We start from the raw sequence: 21,405 nt of genomic DNA on the forward strand, positions 1-21,405 counted from the left end.
CCTGTTTCCAGGGAAGACAACTGTTATCTCTTACTTGTGGCAGTGCAGTTTTTGCCTCTAATCTTACAGCCCAGGAAACCAAGAATTGTGTGTACAAGAATTGTGTGTATAAGAAAGATCAAGTGAACACTTGAAGACATTTCTATAAGCAAAATTGTCAAGTTTTGGGGTATGAACTTTGTGATACTTTTTGCTGTGGGAATTAAAAGCCCTCCCTTTTTCTGCTTACTTGACTCTATGATACATTACTTAATACTTGACAAGTAACTTAACTCGTTTTATTTTCACCTAACTGAAGTTTCCTTCTGCAAAGGTATCCATGCTGCCGGGATCCTAATGGAATTCCCTGGGACTAGGACTTTCCTGTCAAAATGCCATGTACTACCTTTCGTAGAGGTCCATGCTGTTTTCTGTACTTCTTGTTCCAAGATATTCCTATCTTTTTCAAGAGTTTCTGGCCCAGCTGATCAACAGGAATTAGATTACTTTCCTCCTTAAGAAAGAAATACAAAGTCATTTAAGAAAATCTTATGAGATATAAGTGTAACAGTTATCAGTCCTAAAGGACCAACAGGATTATGTCATTAAAGGTTCCTCCAACAGCAAACGTGTAAGTGGATTAACCATAATTATTTCGAAATTTTTTTAAATTTAAAATTTTTTTAAAGTAGATCAATCCTCAGTTTAGAAATCTTGAATTTTGCAACTTTCCATATTCCAAAGTTTAAACATTTAAAGAGCACTATCCAAGGAGTATTCTGAGGTTTGGTAAATTCCTGATTTTTGTATGGGATTTTTAGAATAAATATCTTGAGTGCAAAACAGCATTACTGAAATATATTCTGAATGTTTCAAAGTATAACCAAGTTCTAAAAGGGGTGTTAACAAGTGACCGTTACAGGATGAAATGCGTCCCTCCAACAAAATTCATATGTTGAATCCCTAACCCTCAAAATTCTGGCTGTGACCATTTTTGAACTGAGTCTTTAAAGAAGTGATTAAGTTAAACTGAGGCCATCAGGGTGGGCCTTAATCCAATATGACTGGTATCCTTAAGAGGAAATTTAGACACACACAGACACCAGAGATACCCATGGACATAGAAAAGGCCTTGTTAGGACACACTAAAGCAGTCCTCTATAAGCCAAAGAGAGAAGCTTCAGAAGAAACTAAACCTGTTGACACCTTTATCTTGGACTGCCAACCTCCAGACCTGTGAGAAAATAAATGTCTGTTGTTTTAAGTCATCCATTCTGTGGTATTTTGTTATGGCAGCCCTAATAGACTAATGCTGGCCACAGACCCAGATAGTTAAAGGACTCAGCCCAGGTCCCTAGAAAAGAATTATGAAAAACCGTTTATTAAGAATGAGCTGAATAAATGAAAGGAGACCTGCCATCTTTATAACAGGGTACTAAGCAAACATTAAAGGTCATGCATATGAGGTATTACCAATATTAGGAAAGAAAAAGGGGACATAACTTCAGGTCCTACACACATTAAAAGGATGACATGAGAAAACAGCGAATTCCAAAATAGTATGCAAATATCAGTGCTATTTAAAATGACAATAATACCTAAAAAAAAAAAAAAAAACCCAACGCATATCCTAACTCCAATATATGTGTATAAACGCAAAGAAAGGAAAAGCAAAAGACAAATGTCAAAACGTTACCGAAGACTGAACATTTCGTGTCTTTACACTTTTTATTTTTTTTAAACATTTTCTAGTTTTTTTTCCTCTCTCACGTTTTCTACCATGAATATGCACGTCTTTTATAAGCAGAAAGTCTCAAATAAAAAATGTTTAAAAATAGACATAGAGAATGTCCAAAGGAAAAACATGATGAAATCGATATTAGTTCTACCAACTAAATCTCTTTTATATATATCTAACATACAAACACACACAAACTCATACACTCTCCCTCTACCTGTAATAAGATTGCTTTTAGAATCATCAGTGGATCATCGATCTTGTCTTCATTCTGAATATCTTTCAAATTCGCATCTGGTTTACTTTTTTCCTCCTAGGGAAAAAAAAACAATAAAAAGCTTGTATCACTAATCCCTTAAAAGGTAATTAACAAAATAGAAATGTTTGTGCTATGGAGATTTCAAGACAGAGAAATGATGATAAAAACATAATAATTTGTATATATGCCTTGGAATCAGGCAGACTTGGCTTCGAATTCCGGCTTAGGTTGAATAATCTGGGCAAGCTACTTCAATCTCTCTGGCCTTATCTGTAAATTGGGATTGTGAGATAAGTGAACCTTCTAGCACAATACACACTGTGCCAACAGTTTCCCACTAAGTACTACTTTAGCTGCATCCTACAAATTTTGATATGTTGTGTTTTTGTTATCGTTCAGTTCAAAATATTTCCTGGTCTTCATCCAATTTATCCTCACTCGTTTGTGTTGGCCCAATAAAACCTTACTCATCTTTGCAAGCTCAGCTTAAATACTCCCTTCTATTTCCTGATCATCAAAGTTTTTACCCCATTCTATCAAGTTATTTGGGAACATGTAAAAATCCCTACACATGGTATTTTTATCGGTTTATTTGTTTCATATATGCCATCTTGCAAAAGCATTTTAAATTGGTTTAAAACTATAAATTCAAACAGACCTAAACAATTAACCCAAGACAAAAATAATAAATAGTAGAATATGACAGACCAAATATAATTATCCTGCTGTGAAATCACTAAAAATGCTGGATAAAAGTAAAACATAAAACAAAAACATCTTTTTAAACACATGCTGTGCTAGCGAGAGGACATCAGGAAAATAAACGCTCAGAAAACAAGTGAAATGGGAATCCAGGGAGGAGAGCCAGATTTGGGGCCTCTAGCCACCCAACTTTGCTGGCACAGAACTTCCACCTTGACGCCCATATAGGACAACGTCTGGGAGACAAAGCCTGAGGACCTACCCAAAGTAGGGAGGTGAATGATAGATTTTCCAAACGACCAATTCCCCCAATTCTCTGACAACACCTGGGTGTCCTACAATTCAATTCTGACACTAACTTCGCTAAATCCCACAAGACTGTCCCCACTTCAGACACCAGCCGCAAACGGGGTCCCCAGGCTACCTCCACTTCTGCCTGGTGATTACAAATTCTGGAGTTCCTACAATTCCCATTTTAGGTTTGATGATTTCCTGAACAGCTCACAGATCTCAGGAGTTCAAATGCAGGACTCCAGTTTCTTATAAAGGATACGAAGGAAGAGCGAAGGGAAGGTGCACGGGGCGATGGGGCAGGACCCGCAGTGCGGGGGCCTCTTTCCTGTGGGGTCCTCCTCCTCCACTCTGCCAGTGTCCGACCTTGGCCTTGTGGTGACTGGCTGCTCCGGCAGGCACCAACCCCGGGGCCACTTACTGGGAGCTGTTGTGAAGCCTTCTTTGTCCTACTTCCTCAAATGTACAAGATGGTAGTAGAAGTGATGTCAACCTTCAGTGAAGCAGAGGTCCCCCTACTCCTTAGGAAGCGGAAGGCAGAGATCAGGCTCCTCTTTCCAGCCAGACCTGGAGTCACATTTTGAATAGCTAATGGCCTCCTAGAAGAAAGGGACCACCTTCTAGATAGACTGAGAGAGAGAGTGAAACGTTGACTTTAACCCCGGGAAAATTACATGAGGTTGGTCACACAGTTACTCCTTGAAGACAGCACCTACTAAAGGACTCCATGAATGCAGGGAAAAGTTCCTCGAAAGGGGAAAAACTGCCAAACTATAAGCAGAAAGAACAATACATGGCTATGATTAGAATACCTGAAACTCTTTGTCTCTGGCACAAGAGACTGCTCAGGACACTGGCAGCAGAGATGAACAGTGTCTGGCAGGTGTACCTACCGAAGCTGAAATTCTTAAAGCACTAATCACTATTTGAAAGCACAATGCTCTGGATGGAAAGCTAATGATTCTTAATCAGAAATTGTAGAATAAGAAAAAAAGTTAACAAATGGGATGCTTCCTTAGAAGCCATGAACAAGGAAAGACACTCGGCATAAACGGAAAGCAATCTTCTCATTGTTCTCTAAGCCCCGTGGAAGGTCCAGCTAAGGTAACAAAGCTTCACGAATAGAGAAGCAGTGCAGAAAGCCAAATGAAAGAATGCCCGCCTGCCCTCTGGCGTCACGGAACAGAACCGGGAAGAGCCTGGCACTGCCAGAAAACAGCTAATCAATGCTGAAGAAAGGAACACAAAATTGCAGAGATGTCCAAGGAATCACAACTCAAAGGGAAGACCTGGAATAAATCATTACTCTCGAGACAGGCTGCCTCACCACGGTGTGAAGCTACCTCTGTACATGAGCTCAATGGCAAACATTTTATGTATCAAAAGATGAATCCCACCAGCTAGAAAATTACCTGAAATCTGACACTAGCTGAGCAAAAGCTGTAGCGGGTGGCGGCACTTTCTAATACTGAAGAGAAACCTGGCAATATCGGAAAGAAAGGTTACAATGCCTGCAGGCTAACTGGAAGAAGAAAAACGGGAACAGAACTACGGGGGGCAAAGGGAATAAATATACAAGGAGAATAAGAAGTATTCACCAGACCTGTTCACAAGCTTCCGTCAGAACAGAATCTAACAAAAGGCTTCAACTTCATCTTTTAGAAGGAATGAAATAAAGTGAATACAATTCAAAGGGTGGGAGAGAATGCTCTATGGAATGAGTGCTCTCCTCCGGGAGCCTGGAGAGGTGAGAGCGCAGTGGGAAGGCAGGTAACGTAATAAGCAGCAGCTCAGTCTAAGCAGGGAAACACTGAGGGCCGCATCAGACCAGAGGACAAGCCGCGCTTCACTCCATCTGACTGGGCACGTGCCCAACACTCTACAGCGTCTTGGCAAACGTGGCCCAAGCATTTGAGAGTGATGCTTGTATGGCTTTCTTAACCCAGAACTGGAGTTCTAGCAATTAGAAATGGAAAGGACTGGAAAGGGTGAAACAAAATTGTCTTTTTCCAAAGATGTCTACAACATGAGAAGGTTTAGCAAGATGGCTGGTTATAAAATCGATACACTAGCCAAACAGTCCAAAAACTACAAAGTACAGATCTAGTCACACAGAACACTTCCCTGGTAAGCACTCTCCTGGTGGAATAGTTTGGTCTTTTCATATCCAGACTTCATATATAGAACATGTACACCTCTCATCACATCCCAAGTACACCTGACCTAGAGCGTCGGGAGCCCACGGAAGTGCTGAGAAGCAAACCGAATGTCGACGGAGGGAACGTGCACGTGAAGGGACTACCCAGCAACCATGTGATAACCAAGATGTGCATCAGCGTTCCACACCTAACATGCTGGTTTGTAACCTACATATTGATATTTTACTGTGTTTCAGATACATTTAGGAAACTGGCTGAGAGTCTGGGGTTGGTACTTGACGCATTAGAATTCTTCCCATTGTGAATAACTGGAACTAGATTCCCAGTGAGGGCTTTTCCTCAGAATATCTGCAAGTTCTTTCCTGCAGAAAATTCTAAAACTTTTTGTATTAGATGTTAAAGAAACTCTAAAAAAAAAGGAAAAGATATACCTTGTTTTCATACGTAGATGAAAATCCCCACGTGTGTGTGTGTGTGTGTGTGTGTGTGTGTGAGTGTGTGTGAGAGAATATTGACAAGCTGATTCTGGAAATGTTCACAGAAGTAAAACAAGCCAGGAGAGACAGAAAACTCCTGTAGAATAACAACACAGAGGGAGGCTTTGCCCTACCAGGTTTCATAGCTTATTATAAAGCTACAGAAATTAATAATGTGGGGTTTGCCTAGGAAGAGAAAAAAAGAACAATGGAACAGAAGAAAGCCCAAAATGGATTCACACGTAAGTCAACAATGGCTATAACAGAACTGGCATGGAGATTGGTGGAGAAAAAAATAGACTATTCAATAAATGGAACGGGCAGTTGGAAATGGAAAATAAATGGAAAAAACAATCTCATACCATTCACAGGAAACCTTTCCAGAACGAATGCAGTTTTAAATGTAAATGGCAAAACTATAAAACTTTAGAAGACAATATAGGAGGAAAGTCTTCATCATCTTTGGCTGGTGCCATGAAAGACAAAAAAAAAGCTGAGGAACAATTATTGATTAAAGGAGACTTAAGAGATATGCTAACTACACGTAATGCACGATCCTGGACTTGGCACTAGAGGGGAGAAGAGAATGCCATAAAAGATTCAGATCAGACAACTGGTGAAATGTGAATATAAACTATATATTAGATAACAGTATTACATCAGTGTTGGAGTTCTTGATTTTGACCTATGCTTATGTGAGAGAATGTCCTTGTTCTCAGGAGATAAACACTGAAATATTTAGGGGTGAAGGAGTCTGATGGCTTCAACATAATTTCAAATGGTTCAGCGCTAATAATGATCATGTTAACGCTGTGTGTGTGTACAGACTGTGTGCCTGCACAAACGTGGCAAAATGTTACCTGGAGAATCTCGGTGAAGAGTATACAAGATGTGTTTGTACTATGCTGGTTATTTTCCTGTATGTGAAATTATTCAGAAAAATTGAAAATTTCTATGTTAACTTTTAGTGCCCATCAAAGTAGTCTACAGAGTGAATATATACTAAATGGCAAAAGATTATCCTCACCAAATAACGGGACTAGAAAAGGAAAAAAATTGTAAAGGTACTATGCTCACTTGAAATTGCCAGTTTCCCAAATGATCAACATCTTTAATATACACATGATAATGTCCTCCATAGCAACCACCTTTGTGTATAATAACTGAGAAGAGGTCATACATGTATTCCAAGTCATCCAGTTCAGTCTACAAAAGAACATAAACATTGACATGGTATACACAAAATGCGAAGATATATAGCCAAAGGGAAAAAAAGAATTTCAACTAGTGACATCAATAAGAAATTTCACTGTTTATTACTGTTATTAAGAGTAAATTAAGATAAATTTGAATAATTGGCTTTAAATTTTAAAATTCCTAATTAGATTGGAAATTATCTATCACTGATCTAATACCAATCATATTATAACAACCAATTTCTGCCTCTTTGGTAAACATGAAAACTATACACAAACGAGGTGTTAGTTTTACGTACTTTGGCTAAGATCACGTAAGCCCATGTGATAACGAAACACACTACCCTATCAATGAGTCTGAGTTTTAGTCAACACATCCTTGTATTATACCTATTATGCTGCTTTATAAATGTGTTCTTTAGTTGTTGACTTTTTCCAATATTCCAGCCTGATTTGTCATGTGCCTAGTAGAGCCATATCTACTATCTGTCACCCCTCGGGACACTTCCGTCCTCTGAATATGAGAGGAATTTAGAAATTATGAATACAAGCTGGTTTTATTTAGAGGCAGTTTAGTGGAATGATTTATGAATTCTATGATTAATCTTTTCTATAATTAATGTGCTCTATAACTATGACTTCCCAACAGATGGACACTCACGCTGGCATTTAAAAAAAAATCTGCTTTAGGTGAAGAGATACTTTGCATGTGGGTGCTACTTGATGGGGTGCCAATTATTTAAGAAACTTATATGCTTAAAAAGTTGTACTCTTTTAGTAAGCAGCATTTTTTAAATGTCTGGTTCAGGCAAAAGAAATGTAAACAAAGATGCAAAGTGATCATTTTTTCATTGATACAGAAATGAAAAAGTAAAATTATTGTGAATTGTTTAGATAAGTGCTCAATGTTTTACTTATTTCAATTCTGTTATTTCTAAGTATGTTTAAATCATCTGGCAAACTATTTTTTATAAAGGACAAGAATTTTTCTATGTGACATGATGGATGGTAACTAAACCCACTGTGGTAATTATTTCACGATGTATGTAAAGCACTCCATCATGTTGTACACCTTAAACTTATACAGTAACGTATGTCAATTATATTTCTCAATTAAACTGGGGGAAATAAGAATTACCTTAATTATTCAGAAAACAAATTTTTTTCTTAGGAAGTAAACAGAGGGAGTTACGTATATTAACTTGCTACGGAAGAACTGTTTATTCCGTGTGTGCCAATAACAAGCTCAGGGTCAACACACTATAAACTTTGAATGGTAATTAAATTAACAAAAGAAAAACCAAAAAGTTCAGCAATTAGGCTTGAAGTAGAGAAAGGTCCATCTGAATTTTTATATCTAGAAATTCAATAGGTATTTAATAAGTGCTCTGGTCTTAATAAATATGTAAATAATGTATAGTAAGAAATACATCCGTCTCATCATTCTGATCTCGGCACGAATAGCAATTATATAGAATATATTTTTGAATGGCTTATAGAGTAGGTTGATTAATTAATTTGTTTTCAAAACTTTTTCTTGTCCATGTCTTAAGACTTAAAAATTCTAGAATAGTGAAGTTCCAATTACCTGGTCACTTTCTAGATGTTTAATTCATTATGGCATTTAAAGTAAACTAAATCCAAATAGCAAAGTAACAATTAATGGTAATTTTTCCCAATGCAGGGTCATTTCTAATTTTGTTCTTAAATTTTCACTTTAAAGATTTTTCAGGAAGAGTTTAATAAAAAGAACTGAGAACAAATCTATACTGTGGAAATTCAAAAAGGCTGTAATAAACCAGTGGTTCTCAGCTGGGAGTGATTTTACCCACTCCCCTCTTCAGGAGACATGGAGATTTGCGAGGTCTGAAGACATGCTTATCACTACGTGGGGGGGGGGGGGGAGGGATGTGCTATGCAGCAGGTGGGGGCCAGGGATGCTGCTGAAAACGCTGCAACGCATAGGACAGCCTCCCACAACTGAGAATTATCCCGCCCAAAGTGTTAATAGTGCCAAGGCTGAGATTCTGCAATAAGCCAACTGAAAATTGGGTCAATTAAAGATTTAACCTTGAGAGGGGAAACAAAGAGCATTTCAAAATAAAATAGTTCAAACCTGTTCACAAAAAGGCTTGAGATTGATCTGGAGCGGGAACGTATAACAGCTGGTTTCCTTATATCGTTCACACTTCACAAAATCAAAATTAAATCTTAATAATGAAACCGTAAGAAAGGGAGGCAGCTTACGTAATTTGGCCGACTGTTAAAAAAGAAAAAAATTTTAAGTTTTTAAAAAGCAGTTATATAAAAGAATATATGTTTCTTTTTTCAAAAAAATATTTATTATTATTTATGCCTACAGCACCTGGTCTTCCTAAGTGGTCTCCCATCCAAGTACTAACCGGGCCCGACCCTACTTAGCTTCTGAGATCAGACATCGGGCTTGTTCAGGGTGGCGTGGCCATAGACCATGGACCATGGCCCCACTGGGGCGTGAACCCAGGACCTTCTGCGTGTAGAGCAGATGTGCTGACTGCTACACTATGGAACCACGTCCTACATAATATTTCTTAATATAGAAAAACACAACTTATGCACAGTTTTAAGACAAATATGTCCTTAAATCACTTAAAATCATTACCGCGGACTGAATATAGCCCTTGATATAAATGTATCTTATGGAACTAAAGATAACATTACTCGTTTCTACAACAAAAAGTTTACAACTCAATTTTATGTTTTTATTGCTCACACACTAAGATCACAGCGTGCACCCGCACACTACCCCGTGAGCGTGCTGTACCAGGTGCCCCTCCCTGTTTTCTCCTGCCCGAGTCTGGCACTTTCACCTTCTTCTCCTGGTGTCGGCACATTAGCAGACACACAGTTCTTTTTAGTCACTGAAGGACAGGAGCTCTAATTCTGGGGCCTAAGGCCCTGTCTCAATGGATTCAATGGAAATTATAGGAAAATTGCTCACGCATATGTATTTTTCTGGGGAGAAGATTCATAGTTTTCATTAGGCTTTCAAAAGGGCTCTAACTCCTCAAACGTTAAGATCCATTGACTGGGGTTTTACAGTTACTGTTCTTAGAAGCAGGTAAGAAGATTTTTTGTTTGTTTGAAGTCCTTGCTTTAAAACAAAACACTAAATTAAGCTGCTAAAATTATATTTAAAAGTCATCAGCTTTTCCCAACCCCTTTGCAGCGTTAATGGCATGCGAGGGGGCAAAAAAATCCTTCCGCACGTACAAAATTATCCAAAATATAAATATCTAACATTTCTAAAACTGTATTTAAAACAATTCCACAAATCTAATGGGTAAAAAAAGTTAAATGGCAAAACAGCAATTTAACAACACAGTAGATTTTTGAATAAGCTCAAATAATACACCTAAAAAACCTGAGAAACTCAACTACAATGTGGCTGGGAAGAGAAAGACTGCTCAAAACAAGAAATCTGCATTAATTTAGGTAGCACAACTAAACATAAACTTAGAATGCAATAAATCTAATGCAACTAGAAGGCAGTTTTAAAAGCATCAAGATTAAAACTTTTCCATTGAAAAAGAATTAAATCAATGACATAAAAGGTGCATAAAAGAAGTGCTTTTGTTTACTAAAGAGTTCTTGTTTTACTAATGTGCAAATTAAGTTCAACCGAAACTAAGAATGTATTTAACTATATTTCTACGACTTTTCATCCTCTGAATTATATATTTATTAGGTTGTATTTGTAACAACCAAAGATGAAGCACAAAATAAGCAAGCAAAACATAAACCTCTTCCTTTGGGTTTCATAAAGAGGCAAAGACTGGATGACAATAAGTACTAAACAATATAATATTTACCCTGGTTTCAAATCCTATTGTGAAAGCTACAGGCAAGGGGCTTACTGTTTTTATTACATTTTCACCTACAATCACCAGGATCCAAATCAATAGTGTGTGTTATCTAAATTCGGCCTCATTTTCTTTGTTGGAAAATGCAGTAATTGTCAGCTCTAGAAATAACGCTCTCTCTCCATCATGAGAGTAATTGCAAAGCTAAGTCTTTTGTGGTCTTTACGTCAGTGCTCAATAACCACTGACTGAATCGAGCTCGAGTTCATCACGCTAAGAGCCTATGACATCATCCACCAGTGGAACAGTGACCACTGCAGCTAACGACGACAGCAGCAGAGCTGACGTCATATTGCAGAAGAAATAAGCTGTGGACATCCTGTCTTCCCTTCATCCTGTATTTTGCTTTGCTGTACAAAAAGAAACCTAGAAGTACTCTGTCAAGCCCTTAGCGACTTAAGTATTTCCCGCTCCAGCTGGGGGAGAGAGAGGGGCTAGCAGATTTGCTAGAATCTGGGAGGAGATATAGATAGACAGATAGACAGATAGATGATTGATAGATAAATAGATAGATACTGTAAAATAACTGCATATGCAGAAAATGAAGAAAGCCATCTACTTTCACAGTAGTAGACTGTGAAAGGAAAGCAAGTTTTTGACAGTAATAAAAACATATTGTCTTCTTCATAATAGTAATTTGCAAAAAGGAGGGATGTGGGGAGTTTATCAAAAAAGGTATATTTAAGAAACACTGAGGTACAAATAAATTTTTCCTGGAAGAAAAAGAAGCTGAGAGAACTGTTGGCTTGGAAGCTTAAAAAAATCCTTCATTGTAAAAAAATTAAAATACAGATATGTATAACATGTCTTTTCAATCCTTAGTATTAATCAAGGGCTTCACGTATATCTTCCAGACTTTTTCATACGAGTTGACTTCACTTGACAGATCTTCCTGCTAACAACTACTAGGTGGAGATCCTAAGAAAAGGCAGAGCATCTCTCTTTACCTTTGCTGCGTTCACCAGCCTGTCACAAGTTCCACAGTGGTATAAGTTGTCATAGTCAAAAACTTCCTCTTCCACATACATGTTCCAGAGTGCATCTTCTAAACCTGATACGTTTTTGACCGCCACTGTTAGATCTAAGAAGTCTTCCTGAAATACACGTGGATATAATATTGAAAAAATAATATCACAGGGTTCCCAAACACATCAATAACTCATCCATATGTTGGGAATACTTAGATCTATTTTTCCTAAAACACTGTACATAAGAAGGTATACATCACCTGATCAGATACTGTGGAATTCATAGCACCAAATCATCCTTTCGTAATCAAACTATGACTTAGCTTAAAATGTTATCAGGAACTAGCTTATGAGTTCATTGTAGATACAGTAAAACCCATTTTATCAAGAGCTAAAACAAATCACTGAACACACAGCTAAACTGAGAAATGGATATGGGCAGGGCTAATTATTAGTGCTGTCTTACGCTCTAGACTAGACCAGCAACATGTGTCTGAATGCCCCAATGTAAACGCTGCTTTCTCACCATCTGCTAGGGCTGGTTTGAGACATACTAAGGAAGTTAAAAGAAAAAGTTTTAAGCCAGGACAAAAAGGTGTTTTTAATGAAAATTAAGAGGAGGATTTTGCAAAACAGGAGTCTATCAATTCTACGATTACATTTGAATTATGACATGTTTCTAATAATAAACACTTAAAATTTGGCAAGCTTAAAGCAGAGTTAGCTGTGTGAGTGTGTGAGAGTGTGTGTGTGTGTGTTCGTGCATGTGCAACAGCATTAATGGGGTTACTGAGGCTGCAACATAACAGAGCTGATCAGTTCATGGAGAAATCTAAAGTAATAAAGTAACATTAATACCTAGTTTATCTGTATGTGAAAAGTTAATGTCTGTAATTTATCATGTGCCTTCACAGATACTGTCTTAAAATTGAAATTACTTTGTAAATTATTACTAGAGTCAAGTCAATCATACAGTAATTCAAAGACACACACATCTTAATAGTTCCAAACTAGGCTGACAAAACCTATTAGCACAGGCAATAAGGGCCAAGAGTATTTTTTGCCCTTAACTCTCATAAAAAACAAACAAACAAAAAATTCATGCAACATTTAGAGAATGGCATTTTTTTACTCATAGTCAAATACAGAAAATTTCTATAACTCTTGACATAACAAAAAGAGATTTTTTTTCTTAAGACAACTCTTCAGTGATGAAATCATTTGCTGTGTAAGATTTGTAGAGCAAGCAAAGATCATTATATTTACATGAGCAAATTTCCAATTTCTAATTTCCAAGTAGATTAAATGGGCAATCTGTTATGACAAAGACTTGAAGGTTACACTAGTTTAAACAGGATTATAATGGTTTTACATCACTATATATAATATTACGTGTAATATTATATATAATATGTACTTATATATTTTAACATAATATTTAGACATAAGCACACACATAAAACGAAATTTCCGAAAGACATTAATAAACTAAATCCAATATTTAATTACAGCTGTTTGTCCATTTTCTAGGCTAACTAATTTCTTAGCTAACTTTCTTTATAATGTTCCAACCACCCACCATGACAATATCGGCTTTTCTCCTGAGGCCACCGCCCTCTACTTATAATCTGTTCTCCAAACACCTGCCCTGTACCAGAGTGCTGAATAAAACACAGAAGCTACATTTTAAGATATCTGCTTCTTTCTGTTTATATGGAGAAATCTGGATTATATGATAGGTGTAGCTAAAAGTTAAAGAAAAAAACTGACAAAGTTATTTCTAGTAATAAACACTTTAATCCTCATGTGGTAATCATAGAACTAATGACATAATTATACTTTACAATATAACTTATTACTAAAATACTCTTGCATATTCACCTGCTTTTCACTGACATTCTTACATTCTTTACAAACAATCTGGTTAACAATGGTTCCGTGATACAGACGACTGATGAGGTCATGGCCGGAGGTCCCAACTAAAGAAGTTTCCAAAGCACTAAAGAGAATTCGATTCAGTTCCTGCACATCATGTTGCCTCATTTCCTATAAAACAGGTAACTTTTAAATGTAATTTTGGGCTTCGGATTTTTTAAAACAGATTTTTAAAGTGATATCAGTTAAAAAACACAAGACTTATCAAGAAATCCAAAGGTGAGCCTTGATCAAATATAAGGATGACTGAGCTAAACGAGCTGAGAGCAGGTGAAGAAATCACCACCTGTTCTCATTTTACTACAAAATGAAAACATGGACAGGCAGTGTTCACTGCGTACATACAGCTCAATTCACTTGAAAACAGGAAAGCCTGTGCATTATTGTGGGAAAGCACACAGGTGGCCATGCCACAGAAAGGAGAGGAGGAACACAACAGGCACATGGCAGTCTCAAGGAGCTGGCAGTGTGCACAGTGAAATCTCACTTAGATCAGAGGGGCTGGTAAGCAGTCTGAATTTTCAGCATTTGAAAAGAACCAGAATTTACTGCTTTGACACATAAACACACTAAAACAAGACTAGCACAGTGCTCCTGAGAAAAACTCCAAAGGCACTCGTCTGAATCTGTATAAGTCATGCACTTTTGAATGAATGGACTGAACTGCTCCCTAAGAACAACTTATAAACCAACACCAACTCCTAACAGTGGAGAGGAGTAACCAGCATGGGAGGTGGAGGAGAAGCAGGGGCAGGGGAGAGCCAGGAGTGTGAGGTCTGGGGACCAGCAGCAGCTGGTGCTTGAAGGAGGGGCAGCGAGTGCCATTAAGAGCTGTTAAGTTATGCGCAGAGACCTGTCTCCTGGACTTGGCACACTGATGTCATGACTGGCTCTGACAAGAAGGGTAGAAAGGAGGGAGAAGAACAAACAGAAGGTGCAGAGGCAGCAAAGGGAGACAATTTTAAAGGTGAGTTTCGTATGAAGAGACGCTGACAAAGCGGATGAAGACTGGAGCAAGACGTGGGACTCAGGATCTTTTTCTTGTTTTTCAACATACAAGATATTAGAGGATATAAATTTCTTCAACATCACTGGCTCTGATAGGACGGAAACTTGTGGAAGTTTTCAAGCTGTTTCTGAATAATCCTGAATTTGCCTGAGGTGCCTCAGAGACCCTGTCTGCCACTGCAGGTCCAGTCCTAAAGAATTTCCCACAAAATTTTATTTAAATATAAATAAGGTTTTCATGGCTTTGAAAAGTAAGAAACCAGCAAATTATTGGAAGCTCATTATCCGAACATAAAGGAAAATTCCTTAACTGATGACTGGATTAAAAAAAAAATATGTTATATCTTTCCAACAGAATTTTACTTGGCAATCAAAAGAAATAAAGTGCTGATACATACTACGACATGAATAAACCTTGAAAACATTATTTCAAGCAAAAGAACCTAGTTACAACAGATGCCACACCGTCTCATCCAACGTATGTGAAATGTCTAGAATAGGCAAATCCATAGAGATAGAAAGGAGATTTCGGGTTGCCAGGGGATGAGGAGGGTGACAGCTAACGGGTATGGGGTTTCTTTTTGGAGTGGTGAAATATTCTAAAATTGATTGTAGTGCTGGGCTGTACAGCTCTGTGAATATACTAAAAAACCACTGAACTGTACCCTTTAAAAGAGTAAATCTTATGGCATGTGAATTATATTGTGACAAAGTGGTTATTAAAAAAAAAAAAAAAAGAAAAAGGAATTAACCCTAAACACCTGCCTTTTACCAGGAATTTCACAAACACTGTTTAGGGAATGTATTGCCCCATTAACTTTAAAGCCTGAGCCTGGCCTCTAACCGCACAGCATCATCTGGCTGAGAAGTGCTCCCCTGAGAAGACCAGTTTAGAGTTTACTGTTGAAGGCAACACAGCCTCTTTCCTGTTTCCTATAACTCCGTCTTTGCAAGAATACATCTATTCCATTAAAAATTACAGACCTGGTTTTGTTTAATTTTGTAGAGCCAACAGCTCACCAATATTGACAACAAGCACCTTTACTTGTTTCTGACAAAAGTTTCGTTGGTATACAGTGAAATACCCTCTAGGAACTCAAACAGAAAAATGGGAGTCTTACAGCAGGATACAGGAAGAAAATGAAGAGACTCGGGAGAAAGGCAGGATAGGAACATGAAAAGACCTTCCAAGGATGCTTTCACTGTTTTGCTTGAAGCAAATGTTCAAATCAGAACACCCGGATTCAAATACTAAAGGAAGTCACAAGGGCAGGCAGAATTGTTGCTAGTCAGCTTTTTAAGCTGATCAAGCAGTTTGCTATATAAATGGTAATCTCTATGTAATGGGTGTATCTCAACTAGACTACATGATTGTAAAAATCATAAAAATTGTAAAAACCAGCTCTTTTACTTCTCCTTATATCCACAACCCTCTCCCCACCCCAAAATCACAACCATTCATAAAATCATGCATACAGCAAGTGTCTAAAACTATATCTTTGGCTTGTAATTACTTAAAATGAGAAGTAAATATTTAAATATTGAGACCCTAAATAAAATTAAAGGAAGTTAGACAACATGTTAACCCAGTGTTTCCTCTTTATTGCTGGTAGCTTTTCCTAGGGAAGCTGACTTTCGTACCTCATTGCTGGTCCACCCAAAGCTGTCAGTGAGGTCTGCTGTGGAGGCAGCTTCCTGGTCCACGAGCAGAAGCTGAGCAAACAACCGCTGTAACTGTAAAGGTATGATTCGAACCTAAATGAGAAACAAATACGTTTCTAAACGAAGTCTTTTAAAAGTTGGTTGGGGCTTTTTGAAAGAACTGCATGTTAGTTTTCTCATATCTCCTAGTTCACATAGTTCGCTCAGAAGCTTTATAAAAATCTTATAAAGGGTTAACTAGCTAAGATTCATTCTTCTTAGAAAATTCAACCCAAAATGTTTTAGCAATCTGAAGTTTCCCACTTTGACATAGTTCAGATGAATATTAAAACTCAAATAGGCCTTATTAAAGCACCCAACTGATTACAGACTGACAGTAATTTAAGTCTCTAATAGTTGATTCTTTCTCTGAAGCATCCCGAATACAGACATACTCCCTATGAGGAATTTTCCAGTCCCAAGCATCTCACTCTGGAGTTCAGACTCCTCACAGGGCTGGCTGTTCCCGCCCCGCTTTCTTCCCGCAGGCTCCAAGCCTGTTCATGCTATATTTCGTGGGGTGAGGGCTAGGCCGACTGAAGATGCTGCTCAGAGCCTGGTCTGCAAACCGAATTTAAGTATCTAAAGTGTGAATAAGCCTTTAGAAACTTTTATGACAATTTAACATTGCCACATTTTTATTGTATCTTACAGAACTATGTATGATCTGCAATGGATTGGGAATTTCTAAAAAATACACAAAACTACCCCTTGGCCGCACAGGTGGTTTGAGAAGCAGTGGGCTGAATCACGAAAGACTCCCAGTAAGAAGTACAGATTCCAGTCCGAAAGCAATAGCTTCTGAATGATGTTTAAATGGGGGGACGTGATTAGGTCGCACTTATGATAAACCGATTCCTCGCTCGTTATTTCCAGAGTACCAAACTACAATACTGGCCTCTGTTGTTGTTGTTACAAATAGGGAGAGTTTCTGGTAGGCTTGTGTGGATGATTTGTAAACATCTCCTTCACCAGAAGAAAGAATAAACATAGTGGAAAGTCAGGTTACCTATAAAGCAGTGCAGCATTATGTTTGGAAAAGCAATTCTCTTTTGCATGGAAAATTCACTACTAGTGGGGTACAGGCCAAGTCACTTTCTGAAAATAGAAGCGTCATTATTAGGTAGCTAATAAAATTACTGATTGCTATGAAAAAGGAACTTAATTCCTTCCTTAAAAGACATTTCCTCAATACTCCAAAAAACCCCTGTAAATCACAGATTTGGTACCTTTGCATCAGGTTTATCCTTTTCCTCTAAAGAACCAAGCTCTTCTGGGCCAAGAGAAAACAAAGCTTCTAAACAAAAAAAAGGAGAATCAGAGACGCAAATGACATTATCTCATCTCAGCAAACCAAGACCAGCAGTAAACATAATCAGTTAAAGATTCAGAAATGTGACTGTGGCGATATTTATACCCTCACTCTACACATTTTACTTTCTGGTAACATTATTTTTAACCACTGACTCTATAAAGTGGCATGCTAAGGTTTGAGAATGAACGATCTTTAAAACAATAAGTATGCATATAAAACTAAAAACAGTAACGTCAGTAATTTAAGTCAGAAATATATGATGGCTTCCTATTGCTTATCACAGTGGGTCACTAAAGCCACATAAGGAATACTAGGAAATATAACATAAATATGTAAGTGTCACGTGGGTTCATTTACAAGTTACATGTGAGACTTCCCACCATCCTTCCATGAGGACCACCTTCGACTCTGAGATCATGCCCTTCTTCTTTTGTGGTAGGCAGTGTCTTGTGCTGTACTTTGATACACTCCAGGGAAAGAAGGGATGGGATGGGTGTCATCTCCCCGTGACAACCACTGCTGCCATAGTGATTACTGTTATGAACGCTATATTCCTCCTGAGTTCCTGGGAGGAACTGGGAAACATGAACTACAAGGGTAAAGGCAAAAGCATAAAACCATACTCAGACTTTTACAATCATCTCCCACTACTGTCAGCTACACTGAACTGTAAGGACAATGAGCTCACTTTAGCCCTACTTCATAGGGCTAAAATGATTCCAGAAAGCTCCAAGATTCTCCCCCAGGTATCTGCCAGTCCTTACTCTTTCCAAATTATACCTCCCCTTCAATAAGCATCAGGATTCAAGCTAAGCCTTACAAGGAGTGCACAATCCACACTAAAATGTCAACCCACGTGCTTGGCCAGCTGATTGCTATGAAATCAATCCCTTGGCCAGCACCATCCCTTGCTAGGGAGGACGATGGGCTGGGTCCTCAGCCCTACGCTTGCGTAGTGGTACTCTGCACGGCCTGCCTCAGTCTCTTTTTAAGGCTGCTTTTCTACTTCGAGTTGCTCTTTAACTTCAATGATAATAAAATTTGTAAATCTGCTTGTTCCTGCTGAAAATTTCTAATGGTGGAATTACTGAATGCATCAGGGAAATATTTTTATGGAGAGGATGGAGTCGAGGACAAGAGGCCCCAAGGGGATAACAGTAAATATTTACTAAATCTCCGGAGGCAGGAAGTCTTTCTAAGCTTAGAAGCAACAGAAAACGTCACAAAGATCTGATAAATGTGTAGCGGTGGGAAGGCAGACGCCACAAACTCGACACAGGATGAACTAGGCTGTCTGTTCTCACAACATGGACATGGTGGCGAGCTGAGCTACAAAGCCATGTAGAGCTGGGGGCACCAATCAGGGCCACATGGAGGCGAAGGAATGTTCACGTTGAAATCGAAGGGACACGGAGATTAAGACCCTTGTGGAGGAAGCTAGTTCGCAGAGATGGGAATGGGACAAACATGCAGAGGGAAACGGGCAAGAAATCAAGGGTCCAGTGAGGTCGGGCTAGCTTCCTGTAGGTGGTTTCCAGGAGATTCCCCTATATTCTTACAAGAAATCCCCCTTTAAATTGAACTAATCTGGGTGGCTTTCTGTTCCTTGAGCATAATCCCTTTATCTAACATCTTGGGTCTTTGGAATTCAGAATTTCCAGATTTTAGAAAGGTACACATCTTAATGAAGAAAGGGTTATATATCTTAACATTAAATCCACAAAAGGCTCTGGGGCAAACAGTATTTGTTAATCAAGGAAATTCATATTCCTGTAACAAATACGTGACTATTCAACTGAGATAACTAAGGCTATACATGGGCTCACATCAGGTCAAGTTCTGAAGTCCAATAAGTTCCAATCAGATCAGGTTGTCAGAGTTTTCTAAATTTCAGAATTGCAGATATATGATTATATATCTGCAGTATAGATAATGTGACACCCCCTCTCCACTCCAAAAGGAAGGATATAACCCTTCTGGGTGACTCTGCCTTAAGTGATTATTATTTTGGATAAAATTTAAAACTCAAAAATACAAACAGTGTAACAATAATGAAGGCTGGCATTCATGACAAAATTGTATTTATGTTGTATTTTAAATTATAAGAATGAGAAAAGACGCTGCCTTTAGATTTTGTTACTAAACTACTGTGATTACACAGAATTAAGGTAATTTAAGCTTCACATTTCTCTTGAGAATTACTAATTTATGTCTTACATTAACAATAAACATGTGCTAAAGAATATACCTTTAAGATACTTTGTCTAGTTGTGATTTTGCATAATTAATTAGGTATAGAACCGAGGGTACATATTACTAATCAAATGCATGTAACATAGCATACCTCTGAATTCAGGTGTAAAATGAAGAGTCTGAAGAAGGGAATTGAGGTAACAGGTTCCACCCTGATTTCTGATTCCACTTAAATTGGTGAATTCTCTAGGAGCAGGTGGCTCCAAAGCTTTGGTCTTTAATTTCTTCCCTTTTCCATACTGATTATTTGACACACTGGAATAATCCTCTTCAAACAGGTCCCCAAACATTGTGAAACTAAATATTACCCTTAAAAAACATGACGTTATAGAAATACTTTTATTTTCAAAACAAATTTCCCCCACATGTCCCTATTTTATACTTGGGAGAACCTATTTTAAGTGGTTCCTTAGAGTATACAGGGTTGTTTGGGCTGTGGAGAGAGCAAGACCTGGATTTTTCATCCCTGCTGTACACTACCTGAGTGACCTAGGCAAATTACTTAACCTGTGTTCTTATAGATAAAATGGGATGCCACCCATCATGTAGGGTCATTTAAAGAATCAAATGACATAATGAAAAAAAAAGAACTTTGCGCACAGGGTTTGGTCCAAAATCAATAGCTGCTTTTAAAGGCATATTGACATCATTAATAAAAAAAGAAAACCCATCACCACACGTAGTCCACTGCTGGGGTGGCAAAGGCGAGCCTAGATTGAGACTTGACAAGGACCGGGGGACCATCAATCACTTCCACTTCCTAAAATCTCCGCTTCTCACACTCTGTACCAGATTATGACACTTAAATGAATTAAACGGAACAAATTAATCTTTACAGCAGTTTAGGGCATGGTCCCAAAGCTTGAGAGCCGCGAGGATATTCACTGGGGATAAAAGATGCCATTAATAATTATTAAGGCCAAGGCCCTCTAATATGTATCTATCCAGTGATCTCGACATTAAGCCCTGGGGACCTAGGCGACAGGCTCAAGGTCTGACTCGAGTGTGGCAGAGGGTCACCTGGAAATGAGAAATGCAAAGCTCCTAGCACAGTTCCTAAGTGGCAGGAAACGCTGAAATGCAATTATTTTCCTTTTCAGCCCGTTCCTCAGAGGAAAAGTGCGGAAAACGGAACTCGCAAGTCTGACCTCGAGCTCGTGGTCTGGATTTCTGCCTCTCCCACTTCTGGCCGAGACCGGGCCCTCAAACCCTCCAAGTCACCACGGGGTCCAGGGGCGCGAGGAGGGGAGGTCCTCGCGGCCGGGGACCACGGACCCGACGCCAGAAGCCGCGTCCCGAGGCCGACCCGGGCGGCCCGTCACCTCCCCCTCCTCAGGCCGTGCCGCCCACACGGTCCCTACGCCTCCCATGTCCCTCCATGGAACTCTCGCCGCCAGTCCCACTAACTGCCTGAAGCCCAGACCCCCGCCCCGACCATAACGCGAAGCAAACGGACGAACCCTAAACAGGCGCCGCCATATTGGCGCGGGCGTACCTCCCGCAGCGCGGAGCGCGAGCAATTT

General features: G+C 38.7%; 1 protein-coding gene and 1 pseudogene across 1 annotated transcript in view; both read right to left on the minus strand.

Moving 5' to 3' along the window:
• The window catches only part of USP40 (ubiquitin specific peptidase 40), a 69,616-nt gene extending 48,433 nt beyond the window's left edge, over positions 1–21,183 (minus strand). The window contains exons 1-10 of the mRNA XM_023523774.1: positions 21,031–21,183; positions 19,974–20,191; positions 17,544–17,611; positions 16,255–16,368; positions 13,552–13,716; positions 11,650–11,796; positions 8,917–9,060; positions 6,682–6,810; positions 1,935–2,030; positions 386–493 (exon numbers count right to left, since the gene is read on the minus strand). Of these exons, the coding sequence (XP_023379542.1) occupies positions 386–493; positions 1,935–2,030; positions 6,682–6,810; positions 8,917–9,060; positions 11,650–11,796; positions 13,552–13,716; positions 16,255–16,368; positions 17,544–17,611; positions 19,974–20,172 (1,170 nt within the window). The 5' untranslated portion in view covers positions 20,173–20,191; positions 21,031–21,183. The remainder of the gene's footprint in view (positions 1–385; positions 494–1,934; positions 2,031–6,681; positions 6,811–8,916; positions 9,061–11,649; positions 11,797–13,551; positions 13,717–16,254; positions 16,369–17,543; positions 17,612–19,973; positions 20,192–21,030) is intronic.
• LOC111731938 lies at positions 9,154–9,269 on the minus strand (annotated as a pseudogene).
• Positions 21,184–21,405: the final 222 nt, after the last annotated feature.

The sequence above is a fragment of the Pteropus vampyrus genome, unplaced genomic scaffold, assembly GCF_000151845.1.
Source record: "Pteropus vampyrus isolate Shadow unplaced genomic scaffold, Pvam_2.0 Scaffold411, whole genome shotgun sequence".
Lineage (NCBI taxonomy): Eukaryota > Metazoa > Chordata > Mammalia > Chiroptera > Pteropodidae > Pteropus > Pteropus vampyrus.